The sequence below is a fragment of the Artemia franciscana genome, chromosome 7, assembly GCF_032884065.1.
Source record: "Artemia franciscana chromosome 7, ASM3288406v1, whole genome shotgun sequence".
Classification (NCBI taxonomy): domain Eukaryota; kingdom Metazoa; phylum Arthropoda; class Branchiopoda; order Anostraca; family Artemiidae; genus Artemia; species Artemia franciscana.
Genome location: NC_088869.1, coordinates 40,429,339 through 40,447,143, shown reverse-complemented (window position 1 = coordinate 40,447,143; position 17,805 = coordinate 40,429,339). Strand labels below are relative to the sequence as shown.

General features: G+C 35.6%; 1 protein-coding gene across 1 annotated transcript; it reads right to left on the bottom strand.

Annotated features, from left to right (window-relative positions):
- Nucleotides 1–17,169, bottom strand: LOC136029290 (NPC intracellular cholesterol transporter 2 homolog a-like). Its single transcript, XM_065707547.1, has 4 exons — nucleotides 17,008–17,169; nucleotides 7,182–7,283; nucleotides 3,945–4,162; nucleotides 1–263 (listed from the first exon to the last, which is right to left on the bottom strand). The coding sequence occupies exons 1-4, from the start codon at nucleotides 17,108–17,110 to the stop codon at nucleotides 180–182; spliced, it is 507 nt and encodes a 168-aa protein (XP_065563619.1). The 5' UTR covers nucleotides 17,111–17,169; the 3' UTR covers nucleotides 1–179.
- Nucleotides 17,170–17,805: the final 636 nt, after the last annotated feature.

The following is a 17,805-nucleotide window of genomic DNA, read 5'->3' as shown; positions in this document are numbered from 1 at the left end:
TTTTATCCAAAAATAATTCTTATTTACAATACGTTCTATAAAAGGTTCTTTAAATATCACAAGTTCAATATTATATCTGGCTTGGAACTACTATCTAAAACAAAGTGTGATACACGCAATCTTCCATCCTTAATCTACACTATATACAATGTGGGAGTTTATTCTATTCGTCAGATGAATCAAGCTATTCTTGCTGGGATTATGAAACATGCAATCTTCTCTCCTCTCCCGTCAACTGCACCGTATTGGACCGTTACGTCAGTCTGTGAACAAAAGAAATGTATCAATATATATTTTATATAGATATATGAATATATTTGGAACTCCTTGCTTCGCTCGGGCAAGATCGTAAGCAGCTCGGGCCCTTGCAAATGACCGATGCCAAACGAGGCCCACCTTCCAGACATCGTCAATTTTTAAGTACAATTGCGCTTGCTAACTTAATCCTATCTACATTGCTATTTAATATTACACACAGGATAAGGCCTTCGGTATTTTCTTAGAGAACCACTAGAGAACCCTAAACCTAAACCTTAGAGAACCTAAAGAGTGTACCCTAGAGAACCACGGCTGTAACTTTTCAGGAGAACCAAAGAACGGGAAAAAAAAATTTGACTGTGAAAGCTCTGAAGGATGAGGCTAATGGAGATAAAGGGAATATATTTTAAACATCATCTATTTTCAGTGGCATAAACTGAATTCAAGTATCCTGAGCGAATTCCAAATTATTATCCCAAGTTATCCCATTTTATGGCGTATGTCTCCTTTTTCCTTGACAAAAAAGGAAACAAATGTCAGGTCCCCATGGTGCAGTTCCATAAAATAATCCTTTTCTGTTTTCTGAATTGCAACAATACCTGATAAAAACGAGACACAAGCCATTTAGTGGCGTATGTCTCTTTTTATCTTTGTAACGATAAAGTGATAGGACAATTCTGACTGCTCCATTCGATTTCTTGTGCTGAATTTACCCGCGACAAATAAATAGCTCATTTTCGACCGAAATGGCATATGTCGCCCTTTTAATTATCAAAGCCGGTCAGGCAGCAGAGTCACTCAAATATGACCACATATCCCAGAGAAGCAACTTTTCAAAGTACAAGTGTGTTTACTATCTTGTTTATGAAGATGTAGTTACTTTTGTCAAATTGTATTTTATTGCAGAATTTTCTTTGTTAATTACAAAAGGCACTATATATAGCAACTTCCTTTCAAATGGGCCTTAAACAGGCTCTCTATGATGTTCCAGTTCACTACAAGCAGTGAAGAAAATAAAGGGGAGATATAAGTTCCTTATATGGGGGTCTTTGACAATGGCAAATCCAATGATGCACTTTGTCTTTTGATCCAACACCATTTCCCGAGAGTTGCCGGCGATTTCTGGAATTTTTGGTTAATTCGTTTTCAAAATTGTATTTATTATTAGGACCAATCGAAATAATTGTTGCCATTACTAAATTAGCCACAAATGAAAATTTTTTCTTACTAGACAGCTATTTTAACGCGTTTTTAAATTTTAGTTATAAGCCATGGTTCGTTCTTCAGACAGTGTAAAGTTTCCTCTCGTAAAGGTTAGTAGAGGGTTTTTGATTCAATGCTAATCTTAGTATTTTTTTCTTTCTTAATCAGAGCTTCAACTCAAAAAGAGCTGGAAATAAGAAACCATTCAAATGCTTTTGAATTTCAGGATTTCATCAGAAAATTTTGTTTTCTGAGACTTAATTGAAACGCAGAAACCGAAAGATGTATTGGTAGTTATATTGAATAGGTCGCCATCTAGCTCTATACCCATTTTCAAGGATCTTCTGGATACACTGCTTGAGTAATTACCAAACGGTTCACATTCATTTATGATGCGCTGGTACTTTAATATTGACCTAAATGAGCTTGATGCAAGCGTTTCTTTGGGTGTTCTGCAACTTTGCATGTCTATGGCTTATTTCTTGCTATTAATACATGCACACCGGTCACCATATCGGCATCGAAGCTTACTGACAATATTTTGTTTTCAAATTTGAATATTTCATATCAAAGAGATGTGAACATATTATAGATGTACCTGACCTTTTTGGGATTCTGACAAAATTTGAGGTTTGTATTCCCCCAAAGCCAGTACCAAGAATACCAAAGAGTCCAATACCAGTGATTAACTAGAATAACCTTGAAAGTTTCAAGCAGAGAGCTGTGGAAGTTGATTTGAATATATTTGATGGATCTTAGAGACGATATAAATATGCATTTTTAATGATTTTGTGACATGCTGATTTCAACACTGATTGAGACATGTATGATGGTTCTTATACGAAGAAGGAAAAAGAAACCTAAGAAGCCACTTTTTAGGAATTTCTTAAATAATAAAAATAACCCAATTTTTTCAATAGTTTATAAAAATTACAGAAGCGCCCTAAAAAAACTTTTGATAAATGGGAAAAAAAAATATTTTGGTAACAGATTCAAAAAAGCTTTTGATAAGTCTGCAAACACATAGACGGTAAATAAAAGTGTAATATCAACAGTAGATTGTCTTATTCGATGAAGTACTGATGCAGAACGGTTTGTCATCTAATAGAGCAAATATGATGCTCTTTCTCAACAAATTACTATTATTGATCCAATTTTTTAATCGCGTTTTGTACCTTCTGATGGTGACCCTATTTTGGCGTCTTTTACGGGGACTCCAATTGATGTTTCAATTTAAGCCTATGTGAAACCCGTCATGCGTGATTAAGTACGAATGGCTGTTTTTGGGATGAAAAGTACATAGGCCGGTAGTGATTCGCTTAATCTTCTCGAGTTAAAAAATGCGTTTGCTTACAGATATAAATTAAAATTGCTAAGATATAGCAGCTCCTAATTTAAGGGTGGTAATAAGAATGATATTGGAGACCATCGACCTATTTCAATTTTAATGTTAACTCTCGTTTTCTAGAAAACTGAATTATAATTTATATGATCGTTTGGAACTCCATAAACTATTGCATTCAAATCATTTTGATTTTTGGAGGAACCACAAAGATGACCTTATCATACATAAATTTGCTTCTTCATTATTTTCAAAACAAAGAGTATTATCTTCACCTAAAGCTGACTAAGCGTATTTCAAACATTAGGCTGTACGAAAAGTGTGATTCAATCCCGCTTTCTAGGGCTATAATAAGAGAAAGGTTGAGATGGCTAGGGCACGTTTTGCGGATGAAAGATGACAAATTGCCAAAGATTGTCCTTTTCGGCCAACTGTCTTGGGCTAAACGGAGAGCATGTCATCCTCAGTTGGGATGGGAGGATGTCATAAAGAAAGATTTAAAGGAAATGGGAACTTCCTGGGAGGGTGTAAAGAAGGAGGCTTTGAATAGATTGGGATGGAGAAGGAGCGTCGTAGCTGTGTTGACCTCAAGCTGCTTGGTGCTGCGGTGAGTTGTTAGCAGTAGAAGTGAAAGTTTTGCTTAATATGGGGTCCCCTAGAGCTCTGTAGTAAGTCCTACTATTTTTTTTTTGTTTTTATTAATGATCTACCTTATGCTGTTACAACTGCTTTTAGAATTAAGGATTTAGTCAATCTTGTACCTTCTGGGACCAAGATCACTACACCGCTATTTGCTAATAGTACAGCATTGATGTATGTAGCTCCAGCTTAACAACTGCTTACTTCTATGATTAGCACAGCAATGACGAAGACATGTCCATGGTTATATCAAAACATAGGCAAGTGGAATTCTTTTATATGTTCATTGTCTCTAAATTATTATTCTTAGATTACAAAACTTTATTCGTATGAGAGAATTCCACCTTCTTCCAAATTTCAGATTCATGGTGGGAAAGAAAAATTGTGAAATACATGAACTGTGAGTAGGCCCAAAATGGATTTTCAATAAGTATAGTGCAGAAAGCTTCACTGATAAACTAGACTTGAGACATAACAAAAGATTGTCAAAAAAATTACTTACTGTAGGATAAATTGAGAGAATTGGGAAAGTATTGGAATATGTGTATGCCTGACCAGAGAAGATAGGACATGATGGCACATTAATTGCTCTTGCACCAGTTCTGAGATCAATTGGTGTTGTTTTTTGGCAGGCTGGAGCACCATTCACTCCAATAAAAGGCAAAGATACTCGGTTAATTATACCATATACAGAATTCGTTATTGTACTTGAATCTTCTCCTGAAAAAAGAATAAGAAATTACCCCTGATATATTAAGAAAAACGTTATAAGCCTTACACCAGTTTCGTGAAATAACGGTAACAGCTAAGGTAATGGGGACTGGAACTGATTCTTGTCATGCAAAAATTACATAATACAAACCATGCTATAAAGACCTTCCTAAACTTTTTTTTATAATCCAAAACACTAACATTGAATAAGTTGATGCAAATTTCAACTATAATTTTTCCTTCGTAGTATATACTTGCTTACTTTTTTTTGGCAAAATACACCAAGATCTCAACAACAAAACTCAGAAAAATCATTAAGAAAGAAATCCTGATTGCAAGAGAGAACCTGACTAGACTTATATTTTTATTCCTCGCAAAACCACGTTTAAAAACAGAAAATAAAGTTTGTTCTCTGAGAAATCCGTAATTCCTAAGTTTCACGAAATTAGAAGGCTAACTAAAAAATGTTTGTGCAAAACTGTGGGTGATGAATCACTGCGACCCATAGATCATAATTGTGAGGTAACACTTTCGATTATGTCTCTGTTTCGTTCTCCTATGGAATTAGACGACTCCAGAAAGAACTTTATGTCCACAAAGTAATAATATAAACTGACCAAATAGTATGGGATACTGGTAAGCTTTCGATCTTTTTAGATTTAACATGAGAGGCTAGGAAAAATAAAACTCTTTTGTAACTATTACGGCAGTGTCGGGCGACTTCATTAAAAATGTAGAAAGTTTCAAAGCGAAATGGACAATCGAGGGTATTACTCTGCTTTTCCATAAAATTAAAACTAATTCTTTTTTTTAATATCAGTTAGCCAGAACTATTTTACTTTCAAGAATAGTTTTATATCAAAATCCAGTGTGCCTGAAGTAGGGTGAGCAGAGATATTAAAACATTTAATATCTCTAAACTTTGATTTGAGACATGCAAAAAGAAAACTTTTAAAGTAAAATTGCATATCAGAGAATTTTCACTATCTTGAAAATTAACTGAGTTAAAAAAAAAAAATCAAGAATGGGTTTACACCCATATTATACCACATGAGGTGTTTCCAACCTCAAAAGAGTTACGATGTTCGCAAAAAATCCTAAATATTAGATGGCACTCAGGGTTGTCCGAATCTAGAACGAGTCTCCATTCTTACCAGTTCTAACTATTCTTTGCTGACATCATTTTATGGATATCTGTATGCACAAAGTTCCACTTTGGATCCACTTGGATATCTGTATGCACAAAGATACCAGTATATTGGTATCTAAGCTGTGGCGAAGGCACATCCTAACTTAACCAAAAAATGAAACAAAACTTAAAAGCTCATTTGGTACTTGCATTTACTGGCAACAGCTCTATGGGCTATCAGCATGAAATCTGACCCCCCAAAAAGACACAATTAAAACCCTTGTTTGTAATCCTTACTGCATTTAGCTAAAATATGGTTGGCAACAATCTAGTGTTTCCCTCACAAAAGTGGGATCGAGCGGGAAAACTCTAAAGCATAACTGTAACTTTTGGCCAAGTTTTATTTCCTCTCCTTCCAGAAGTTGGATCAGGTGAGATCACATTTAAAAGATACGACGACGAGCCCCACTCTTACTTCCCACAACACGTGGTTGCGATCCAACGCCTTCTCTGGTAAATGTGCTGAATATAAGAGTTTTAATATCTTCCTCCCTCGCAGAGGATTAATCTGACACAATACTCCGAAAAGACATAACTGGGATTTTATGTGCTATTCTAACTATGAATTGGTAAACTTCATTTAATTGGTAAAACTTTTTAAAAACAATAGCTGAATAAGACAATAATGACTTCCAAAATCTTATTTTTACTATTCAAATGTACTTTCAGTAAGGCATAAGTTAATATTTTTTAAACAGCAAAGTATGATAATAAATTATGCTCCAAACAGAACTGGTAGCTGGGTGGGAGCGTGCTCTTCCTATATAGATATGTTAAGGCTTTTGGGCGTCTCAAGCTGAATGACTACCTCAATACGTTGGGTCTTGTCATATTTTGGCCCATTTTGACCCAAAATTCTGTCCTACGCTACAAAAAGGCAAAAAAAAACTTATCATTACACAATCTTCTAAAACCTTTGTTTGACACATTTACTCCTGAAAAAATATGCATCCTTAAAATAACTGGAGGGGGCTGACTGTGAAAAAGCTTTCAGCTTATAATTTAGCTTGGGTTAAAATAAGTTTTATTAAACCGAACTTAAACGCTATCATAAGAGAGGGCTTAGAAGGACTGCAATCCTGTGCATATCTAGGATAATTTCTGCCTGTTCAGAGTTTTAGTGTTCCTTGTTACTTTCATGTAAAAAAAATGTTTTTAACTGAATTTCTGAGTGTGTTTCATTTGTTCACAGTGAGCATATTATAGGCTGCACATCAATGTTGTGCGACGAGAAAGAATTAGAATGAAACGTTCACTGGAGAAGTTGGCGACAATAAAATGTGGGGAAGTAGGGTAACTTCTTTAAGTTTCTACGTTAGGTCTTACCTTCATATGGTTTTATTTATTTATTATCTTGCTGTTTTTAATTCTTTTATAATAAGTAAATACTAGGCTAAAGTAAAACAGTTCAAAATAGGGATGATACCCTTTTATTGAGAGTGAATAGATATAAAATTATTTAACTGGATATTTCGAACACATATACAGTGTTCATCATCAGCTTTTTTTACTGCTGATGATGAACACTGTATATGTGTTCGAAACATCCAGTTAAATAATTTTATATCTATTCACTCTCAATAAAAAGGTATCATCTCTATTTTGAACTGTTTTATTTTCGTCATGGAAAGGCAGTGTGGTCTTCGAAGTTATCTAAATACTAGGCTGGCATAGTAAAGAGTAAGACTCCAAAGCAACAAAGAAGAATTAACACATAATAATTAAAATAAATACATATTTTCAATACATGCTGTTAAATTTTGATTGCTATTAATTTTAATGCTATTAAATTAATAAATAAATTTGAAAGGAGCTTAACCCATATGGCAAATATTTTACCTCCTTCAAAATCATATTCAAGTGTGAACTTTTTTCCTTTCTTCAAAAGGCACGGATATTTGCTACATCCCGTAAGTCGAACCTCTTTGACTAAAGCTGAACCTAGAATACACAAATAAGAAAGATCAGTGCCTGAATTGAAATCGCAAGCGACACAGTGAAATACAGAATAAAAGAAAATACAGCGGTAAAATCAGGCTCTTGAGAGATTAACCCTTAAAATAACTTCCCAAAATAAAGCATGAATCTATATGACTTACTGTGCAAAAATACTACTGTTAAAAGTTCGTTTTTTCATAGGAACGTCCAGATTTCTATTGTTATTTTTTTATTATTCACTTACTTCTTTATTTTTGGTGAATCCAGCAAATCCTGATTCCATTTCCTAGTGAATATCTAAGTTTTGACAGAATACCTCGATTTAGGTTTCTAAATTTTCTAGGCCTTTTCCTAAATTTCAGAAAATAATTTTGAAATCTTAATGACGCTTGACAGAACAAAACCAAAGGAATTATTAAAAAATGGGCTGCTTGCCAATTCAAAAATCTTCTTTGTAAAACAGAGATCAAAATCTAACGAAGTGTAAATTTAATGTGCTCAGAGGAGTCAAATCTCGACGACCGTAAGGATTTGTTGAAATAGGAAAAATCTGGTTTAATCCCACTTTCTAGAGCTATAATGAAAGAAAGGTTGAGATGGCTAGGCCACATTCTGCGGATGAAGGATGACAGATTGGCGAAGATTGTCCTTTTCGGGCTAACTGTCTAGGGCTAAATGGAAAGCCGGTCGTCCTCGTCTGGGGTGGGAGAATGTCATAAATAAAGATTTAAAGGAAATGGGAACTTCCTGGGAAGGTGTAAAAAGGGAGGCTGAGTTGAGTTGGAGAGGAAAATTGAGTTGGAGGAAGAGCGAGCATAGCCTCAGGCGGCTTGGTGCTGCGGTGAATTATTAGTAGTAGTAGTAGTAATTTGTCCTTGTCTGTTTCCAATTTTCCAATATTGTAGCATTAACAAACATGTTACTTGAGAAAAAGTTCTTGTACTTTAGTCTTCGCTGGTCACGATCTCAACAAAGAAAAATCTTGCTGGTGACACGCAAAACTATCCATAAGATGCAAATTAGGTCGCAGTTTAAAGCATTATTTCCATTGCAAGTGTTTTACTTTTCTTTTGTTTCCTCGACTAGGTTTACTTATGTTATCGACCTCTTTTCAAATCACCAGTACTGATTATATATCGGGGTTGACAAAAAGAAAAAGGAAGAAAAAGAAAATAAGAAGCAAGAAAGAAAAGGAGAAAAACAAAATAGAGAAAAATAAGAAAAGAAAAGACGAAGAAAAAAAAGCTAAAAGTTACGAAGATACAAGCAAACAGCCAAAAACGGCAGTCTGCTGGCATAATCTGGCGAGGGAGGCTTGGCACGACTACATAATGTACTTTCCATTTTTTAGAGTTTCGGTTACTATTGAGCCGGGTCGCTCCGTACTACAGTTCGTTACCACGAACTGTTTGATGAATCGCCAAGTACTGTTAACCAAGTGACTAAATGGGGCCCAGGCTTGCACAAAGCCGATATTCAATAGGAAGTTCTGTGACTTCTTGATTTACGGTAAGAAGTTGGATTAGGAGTAGCCTCGAAAGGCAGTTATTGGCCCGTGGGTTGTACCATTAGGTCCATTTGCTTTCCTTGGGTCTCTGTTCCTTTCAGGGGTTTAAGTAATATGAAAATGTCATAGGAGACGTTACGGTGTTGAGACCGTAACTGTGTTAAAATATTGACTGACAAAAACATTTTGAATTGGACTTGTTACAAACATACTGAATCTTACATATTTGGAATCAGCATAAGGCGATTCTTTTGATGTATCCGTTGTTGTTTTTTCGGTTAATATTGAGCCGCGTCACTCCTTACGCTCCATCAACCACGAACTGCTTGATGAATACACAAGAGATGCTACAAAAAAAAGAGAATGCCCAGTGGCCTAGGGTTGTGAAGTAGGGGGGGGGTGTCTTCAAGCCTGTGCTTGATACTCAAATGTGAATCCAAACTGTTCATTGATAGCCAAGCGCATAAATACGTCTGTCTAATTTTCATTTAGGAAGGGAGTGGAGATACTAAACTGAAATAATGAGAAAATGAAAAACCAACCAGCGTCCGACAGGTACGCACAGGGTTTAAGTGTATGACCCATCCCCAAATTTCGTGATTGCTACTGTTTCCATGATTTTAACATTTTACTATTGCTTCCATAATTTTACAGATTATACATTTGATTTACATTTCTGTTTTTTTTTTTTTTTAATTGTAGCCCTAAATGCAGTTAATTCTAAAAATGTTAGTTTTCCCTTTTGAAGAAATTTTTACAAATGGAAATCCATAAAATTTAAATCAGCACATAGTATTAATTAGACTGTGGAACAAAATTGGATTCAATAAGTCTGTTATTATATAGTTCTGGTATTCGTTGATCGATACAAGATAGAGTTCATTTTATAGTATATTCAGCAACAGACACGAGTATTTAATATATCTTTCTTTATTTGTCATATAGCAACAAATTTAAGCGTTCAGGGAATGAGAAAGGAACAAAAGCGGAAAAAGTTAACGCAGGTGAAAACAAGCTTCGTCCCCCCCTCCTGTCCTTCTAGAATCATGAATCTCGATTCCCTACCAACTAAAAAAGACTAAGGCCAAAGACTGCTTCAAGTTTGCCATAGCCTATTTATAATTTCAAAGTTTAAAAAGGCTATTAACTGTTAAAGCGATTAAAGTGTTAATACTATTAAAGGGTTCCAGAGAAGACCTTTACAATGTACGCTCGACCACTACAGGGTGGGGAAGGGCGACATAGCTTTTATTTCAGGGGACATTTGCCCCCAGCCCCCTAATTTTGGATGATTTTTTTTGTATTAACGTTGTATTCTTATCGTTGACACAAAAACTGTAATAGTGCCTCATTAATTCGTATGCTTGCATTTGTATTCTCTGTTATAATATTGTTTAGGTCATCAGCTATACCATGTCCAACAATGAACAAAATGTGAAAATATACTTTCTAATGAGAATTGGAAATTCTTTATGGGGCTTCGGCAGAAAACATACCATAATAATGACGAGAACGTCTTTACATTGTCTTTATTATAGGCATACAACTGTGTTGATGTCTTTCAATTTTCTGAAATCCATACGAAAATTTCACGACAGTTCTATCTTGTATATCAACTGCAAAAACTATTTAAGCTCCTGCATGTATGCGAATATGATGGTTGCAACGGTTTCAAGTTTCGAGCGTGTCGGAAAGCTTAAGTATGCAGAATTAACTTCGCATCCGTCCATAATTCTCAGTTTGAACTAGAATTTCATCTGTAATTATCGCAGGGTTATGATGTCAGAAAACCCTACGAAAGAATTCTACGAATTGCAGCATTGATCAGAGGTTTCTCAAAAGAAACTCAGGAAGATAGTGGCGATCCATATCCAAAGCAGAGTGAATGGGCCATCAAGCCATGGGAATTTAGTGTAAATAAGTAGATTAATACTGTGTATCATACGCAGAACAAAAAGAAAGAAAGAAATTGATGATTTATTATGCTTTCTTGGTTGGTCAGTTTAAATTAACAAATCCTCTGTCAACACAGTTCCTTGCATTGGTGGCATCAAGATGCATTAACCCCTAGAGCCACCACTTCTGAGTTGGCAGCACTAGTCAATACCCTACAAGAGCACTAGTTTTCTATTAGCAAAAAACATTAAACTAGTTTAAATGTATTTAACCCAAGATCTGAAAAGCTTACGATCAGCTTGCAATTTACCTTTTCCCAAGTTAGTTTGGATAATTAAATTGTATTTAACCTGTATATAACAGGTGAATAAGATTGACCCAGCCTAATTTTGTTCTTCAGTTCCTGTTAGGCTAATCAGTTTCTGACTGGTTTCTGACCAAAGAGAGTTCATTCAAAAAGAAAAAAAGAGGATATTTTTAATTATATAGCAATAAATTTTAAGCTACAAAAATCAATGGCTTTTTCACAATCAAACAGTTCGTGGTAACGAACTGTAGTAAGGAGCGATCCGGCTCAATAGTAACCAAAACTCTAAAAAATTGAATTTTGATATCAATAGCTACATCAAAAGAATCGCATTTTAATGCTGATTTTAAATATATAAGTTTTCATCAAGTTTAGTCTTAGCCATCAAAAGTTACGAGCCTGAGAAAATTTGCCTTATTTAGGAAAATAGGGGGAAACACCCCCTAAAAGTCGTAGGATCTTAACGAAAATGACACCATCAGATTCAGCGTATCAGAGAACCCTACTGTAGAAGTTTCAAGCTCCTATCTACAAAAATGTGGAATTTTGCATTTTTTGCCCGAAGACAAATCACGGGTGCGTGTTTATTTGTTTGTTTTTTTTTTTTTTTTTTTTTTCCCAGGGGTCATCGTATCGACCAAGTGGTCCTAGAATGTCGCAAGAGGGCTCATTCTAACGGAAATGAAAAGTTCTAGTGCCCTTTTTAAGTGACCAAAAAAATTGGAGGGCATCTAGGCCCCCTCCCACGCTCATTTTTTTCCCAAAGTCAACGGATCAAAATTTTGAGATAGCCATTTTGTTTAGCATAGTCGAAAATCATAATAACTATGTTTTTGGGGATGACTTGCTCCCCCACAGCCCCTGGGGGAGGGGTTGCAAGTTACAAACTTCAACCAGTGTTTACATATAATAATGGCTATTGGAAAGTGTACAGACGTTTTCAGGGGGATTTTTTTGGTTTTGGGGGTAGGGTTGAGGGAGGGGGCTATGTGGGAGGATCTTTCCTTGGAGAAATATGCCATGGGGGAAAAAAATTCAATGAAAAGGGCGCAGGACGAATCTGGTCACGTTAGAAAAAAATGTCAAATTAAGAGCTTAATATACAATGCTGGGTGTTCGGAGCCTCTCTATTATGGAGTATAATTTGAAAATAACACAACTATACGAGCGATAAAACATATATACCACAACCATAACTCAACTAACGAAAGAACTGCTAAGAGATAACACAACTATAAAGCGAAAACAGGTGAAAACCAACGGGAAAATAAACGAACTAAGAGGTGGAACGGGCCCAGAGAAAAAATATAGTCCTTTTTCAATTTTGAGCCTAACTTCCGCAAAGGAGTAATAATGTCAGAAGCCCCGAAATACCGAATTATTTTCTTTTCAAACACTTCGTGGTAAGGAACTGCAGTAAGGGGCGACCCGGCTAAATAGTAAACGAAACTCTAAAAAACGGAATTTTGATGCTAAAAGATACATCAAAACATTCGAATTTTTACGCTGATTCTAAATATTAAGTTTCAATTAATTTAGTCTTTGTCATCAAAAGTTACGAGCCTGAGAAAATTTGCCCTATTTTGGAAAAAAGGGGGAAACATCCATTTAAAATCACAGAATCTTAACGAAAATCACACTATCGCATTCGGTATATCAGAGAACTCTATAGCAAAACTTTCAAGCTCCTATCTAAAAAATGTGGAATTTTGTATTTTTTGCCAGAAGACAAATCACGGGTGCGTGTTTATTTATTTGTTTGTTTTTTTTGTTTTTTTTTCCCAGGGGTCATCTTATCGACCAAGTGGTCCTAGGATGTCGCGAGAGGGCTCATTCTAACGGAAATGAAAAGTTCTAGTGCCCTTTTTAAGTGACCAAAAAATTGGAGGGCAAATAGGCCCCCTCCCATGCTCATTTTTTTCCAAAAGTCAACAGATTAAAATTTCAAGATAGCCATTTTGTTCAACATAGTCGAAAACCATAATAACTTTGTCTTTGGGAATGACTTACTCCCCCACAATCCCTGAGGGAGGGGCTGCAAGTTACAAACTTTGACCAGTGTTTACATATAGTAATGGTTATTGGGGAGTGTACAGACGTTTTCATGGGGATTTTTTGGTTTGGGGGGTGAGGTTGATGGGAGAGGGCTTTGTGGGAGGATCTTTCCTTTGAGGAATATGTCACGGGGGAAGAAAAATTCAATGAAAAGGGCGCAGGATTTTCTAGCATTCCTATAAAAAAAAAAACAATGAAAAAATAAACATGAAAACGTTTTTTCAAATGAAAGTAAGGAATAGCATTGAAATTTAAAACGAACAGAGATTATTACGCATATGAGGGGTTCTAAAAATACTTTAGCATAAAGAGCGAGGTATTTATGAGGAGATAGATACCTCGCTCTTGATGCTAAAATATTTTTAGTAATTTCAACTATTTATTCTACGGCCTTTTTGATTCAGGGGTCATTCTTAAAGAATTGGGACAAAACTTACAATTTAGTGTAAAAAGCGAGGTATTAACGAGGGTACAAACCCCCTCGTACACATAATAAAAATATAAGAATATAAAAGTTTGTTATGTAAGTTAATTCTTAAGTTACGTATATTTTTTACTAATAAAAACGTTCGTTGAATATTAAAAGTTCTAGTAGCTTTTTTAAGTAACCGAAGAATTGGAGGGCAGCTAGGCCTCCTTCCCCACCCCTTATTTCTCAAAATCGTCTGATCAAAACTAAGAGAAAGCCATTTAGCCAAAAAAATTAATATACTAATTTCATTTCAATAATTTATGTGCGGAGAGCCAAAATCAAACATGCATTAATTCAAAAACGTTCAGAAATTAAATAAAAAAAACTAGTTTTTTTAACTGAAAGTAAGGAGCGACATTAAAACTTAAAACGAACAGAAATTACTCCGTATATGAAATGGGTTGTCCCCTCCGCAGTCCCTCGCTCTTTACGCTAAAGTTTTTAATTGTTTTAAAAAGTAGAATTGTGGCAAAGAGTCAAACTTTAGCGTAAAGAGCGAGGGACTGAGGAGGGGACAACCCATTTCATATACGGAGTAATTTCTGTTCGTTTTAAGTTTTAATGTCGCTCCTTACTTTCAGTTAAAAAAACTAGTTTTTTTTATTTAATAAAGATAAAAGAGAGACTTGAAGACACAATATACTGGATGCATAAAAAGTTCTTATATCTTCGTTTCCCATCTTCTCCTCCATCAAACAGAGCAAAGGAATGTCCAGTACTTCCATTAATTTTCAGTAGTGGTAAAGTGATCAGGAGCTACATGGAAGCTGTTTTCCATCTCCAGGTTGATTTCTGTTTCTTCCCCTGCTACTGTTGAGTTGCTGTTGAGCAAACGAAATTACGACTGTTCTTGAGGTTCAAAGAACAAATGACAAAACAGCTTTCGGACTGAGTGTTAAGAATTAATCCTGCATCCGGATGCAGCATTCTCCGTGAAATAAGTTTTCGGACACGCTCTTCAACTTCCCTGTTTACATCCGTAAGAAACACTTAATCTTTTTAATTCATTAAAAGAAGAATGGTGAATATCTTATTTATATTTCGAACTTGTGACTCACAGGGAAGGAGTTCTTATTTCCCATGATGACACAGGAAAAAAAAAATCTTACTTGAAAATTTTTTACTTGGACAGGTGTATTTTCTAGTTAGCACAAAGAACGATGAACAAAGGATTTACTGCAAAGAATTATTTCTATGCCGACAGCAGCCAATGAACAGACATAGCCTTAACTTTTCAGAAAAAAAATGGAGAGTGAAGACGGAAGAAATAAAATGTTAACTAACAGTAACATGCATTCATTTTGATATTATAAAGTCGCTAAAAGCATAAATGATAAGAGCTCCCCGAGCATTCCTATTACAGGGTATTTTATACGCTACTTCCACTCTTCAGTTTAAGTGCCATAAATTGAAATTCTAAGGGTCCATCAGTCTATCATGAGACAAATAGTTTGAGTAGCGTCATTTAGCAAAATATGAGGGGGGGATATTTTTCAAAATTTACGGGACGTCAATTTTTTTTGCCTTTTTTAAAGAAAATCCCAAAAATGACTTTTTCAATAAAAAGCACCCAAGAAATTTCTTTTTTTCAAAATCAAGGGGAGTAAAAGCAAAAATTTAGGGGGTGAAGATCTCCTCCAATTGAATTTAACCACTTGCCATATGAGCTTATAGGGCTGCAGTTTTGGGAAAGCAGTGAAACCTTACAAATCAAAATAATAATTTAGTTTTGTCCGTTTGCTTTTTGGTATTAAATTCTATCGTTTAAAACTACCACCCGAGGTGTGACAGATAAAGCCGGCCCTGAAAACTTAACATTTGCTACTAAAGCAGTTGAAGATACTATTCAGACAGGCTATTTATCGGAGACTGGTTTTAAATGACCATGGCGAGAAAATTTTCGCACAAACGCTCAGTTGCTCCGATGTCAAACATCATCTACGACCCAAAATGCCTTCAGTGACTCTTTACAGGCTAATCTCCAAATGGAAGGTCATCTTTTCTTAAAAATTTATAAGATAATTTCACTTTATTTTCCTTCTTTCAATTCAAACTGATATTTCTACATACAGGAGGACAGACATGACCCATCCTTGCATATGTCCGAATGAACCCTTCAGAATATTTGTAAAATAAACTGTTGGAACAAAATAGCACTTTTTTGGTTACCCCCCCCCTCCATGAAAAACTGACATCAAAAGTAAAATAATTATCTAAATCTCTGACTTACATCGTTAGGTTTCATAATATTAAAGAACAGCAAACACTGAATGTGTTTCGTGAAATAGTACCAGAACTTCAGCAACCATAACTCGGGGTTAGGCAAATGGGCTACGCCCTTCCCCAGGCTCTGTCCAACACGAACAGGAGCACACATTTTCTCATTTACACTATCTCCAACACGAGCACATACTTTTCCCATTCTTATATTTTGCTGAAATGACGGTAATCTTAGAACAAGATTCCAAAATTGGTTAGTATTATTTTATGCATTCTATTCCTCACCATCAACAATGCCAATCGAAAAAAAACCCAGGGCTATATCCAGGTACTAGGTGGTGGGAGCTGGGATACAATAGCGACTATAATGTTTGGAAAAGCCAATTGAATTCGGTGGCCATTATATTTTGAATGGGATATCAAGCGTTATCTTTTTTTTTGTTGGCGTACTATCCTTTAACTGCAGCTGGTTCAGAAAAAGGAATTACCGCGCCGACTTGCCGTCTCAAAATGATTTAAGGCAGTGTTCCATACGCAGTAAAGGTCTAGACTAGAATATTGGCTCTCCAGAAGGAGACATGCTAGAACAATAAAAGAGCCATTCTTTGGTTGCTAATTTTGTATTCATTTTTATGGTTATGTTTGTATTTTTGAAAATACATCCTCAGCAGGGGTGGATCTATAAAAAAAATCTGGGGGGGCACCGGACCAAGGGCGCCAATGTGACTCGAGATGGGCACCAACTTGACGAGTTTGTTTTAAAAAGGGTAAAAAAGAACGGAATGCGAAAGAGGGTGCCAGAAAAATCTTGGAAGGAGGCTAAATCTCCACAGGGATCTCCCCCTGACCCTCAGCCGCCCTCTAACGGCCTCATGTAAAAAAAAAAAACAGAAAAATTATGGAAATCTTACTTTACAATGTGGAGCAAGCCTCGACTAGCCATATTTCTTTGTTGATATGGCCCCCATTTTTATTTGTTGTTGAATCATTTTTCGTCAATTGTTAGGTTTTTTTACATAGACTTGGTCTATACGAGACCATTAGGGAGGAAACTGGGGAGGAATTTTCCAAAACGCGACCAAAACCATTAAATGAACATAACATTAACAATCTAAGAACGTCTCTTTTTTGCTTTTAACATGTCTCCTTCTGAACAGCCGGGATTCAAGACCTTTACCTCATACACCACCATATCCACCCATGGCAAACTTCATTCTAGCCTACTTTTAAGTCAAATCAGTCTATAGGCGATTTAATAAGGACGACTAACCTCCACAGGAAATAACAGGTAAGCTATCCGCTTTAATATAGTCCATAAAAATTGCTAGGCTAACTAGGATAAAAGATTTTAAACACATCATGTTAATAGACATCTGATCGCGGCGAACACTGAATAGCTTCTGTTATAAAATTCAAACCAATGACTTGTTAAAAACCACTCATCTTGCCAGAAATCGTAAAGTTTTTAAACAAGCCTTCAGAGAAGTGTTTAAACCTTGAACTTATCTGATAGTTCCTGATAAGTAAACGAGTCTGAAAGGATTCGCAATTTTTTAGGGTCATTAACACGAACAGAGGATCATCTTTGTAATGCTGTTTGACTTTTGGCTTCGAAATAAGGATTTTTCCCTTTTACAATGAATAAAACAAAACACGTTTGGGGTCGTGACACAATGAACTGCGCATTAATTATAAAATGTAAGCATCCTGGATGGATTATTGGACATAGGTGCTAATTTATTAATAAATTTAGATCCATTACGAGATAATCTCCTTAGCAAGTAAATATGATTATTCATATTTTTATCAACTACTAGCTGTTGGGGTGGCGCTTCGCGCCACCCCAACACCTAGTTGGTGGGGGCGCTTCGCGCCCCCCCAAGCCCCCCCGCGCGCGTAAGTCGTTACGCGCCATATTAGTTACGCGCCATTGTAGTTGTGTCCCTATGTCCCACCTGTGAATATAGATAGATAGATAGATATATATATATATATATATATATATATATATATATATATATATATATATATATATATATATATATATATATATATATATATATATATG

What these genes read in the sequence shown, in the direction of transcription:
- LOC136029290 (XM_065707547.1), bottom strand. Translation starts at nt 17,110, where the DNA reads ATGTCTATTAACATGATGTGTTTAAAATCTTTTATCCTAGTTAGCCTA. An exon ending in TGAATATGATTTTGAAGGAG is followed by an intron (nt 4,163 to 7,181) that starts GTAAAATATTTG and finishes TTCTTTTTTCAG; the next exon opens with GAGAAGATTCAAGTACAATA. An exon ending in TTCTCTCAATTTATCCTACA is followed by an intron (nt 264 to 3,944) that starts GTAAGTAATTTT and finishes TTTTGTTCACAG; the next exon opens with ACTGACGTAACGGTCCAATA.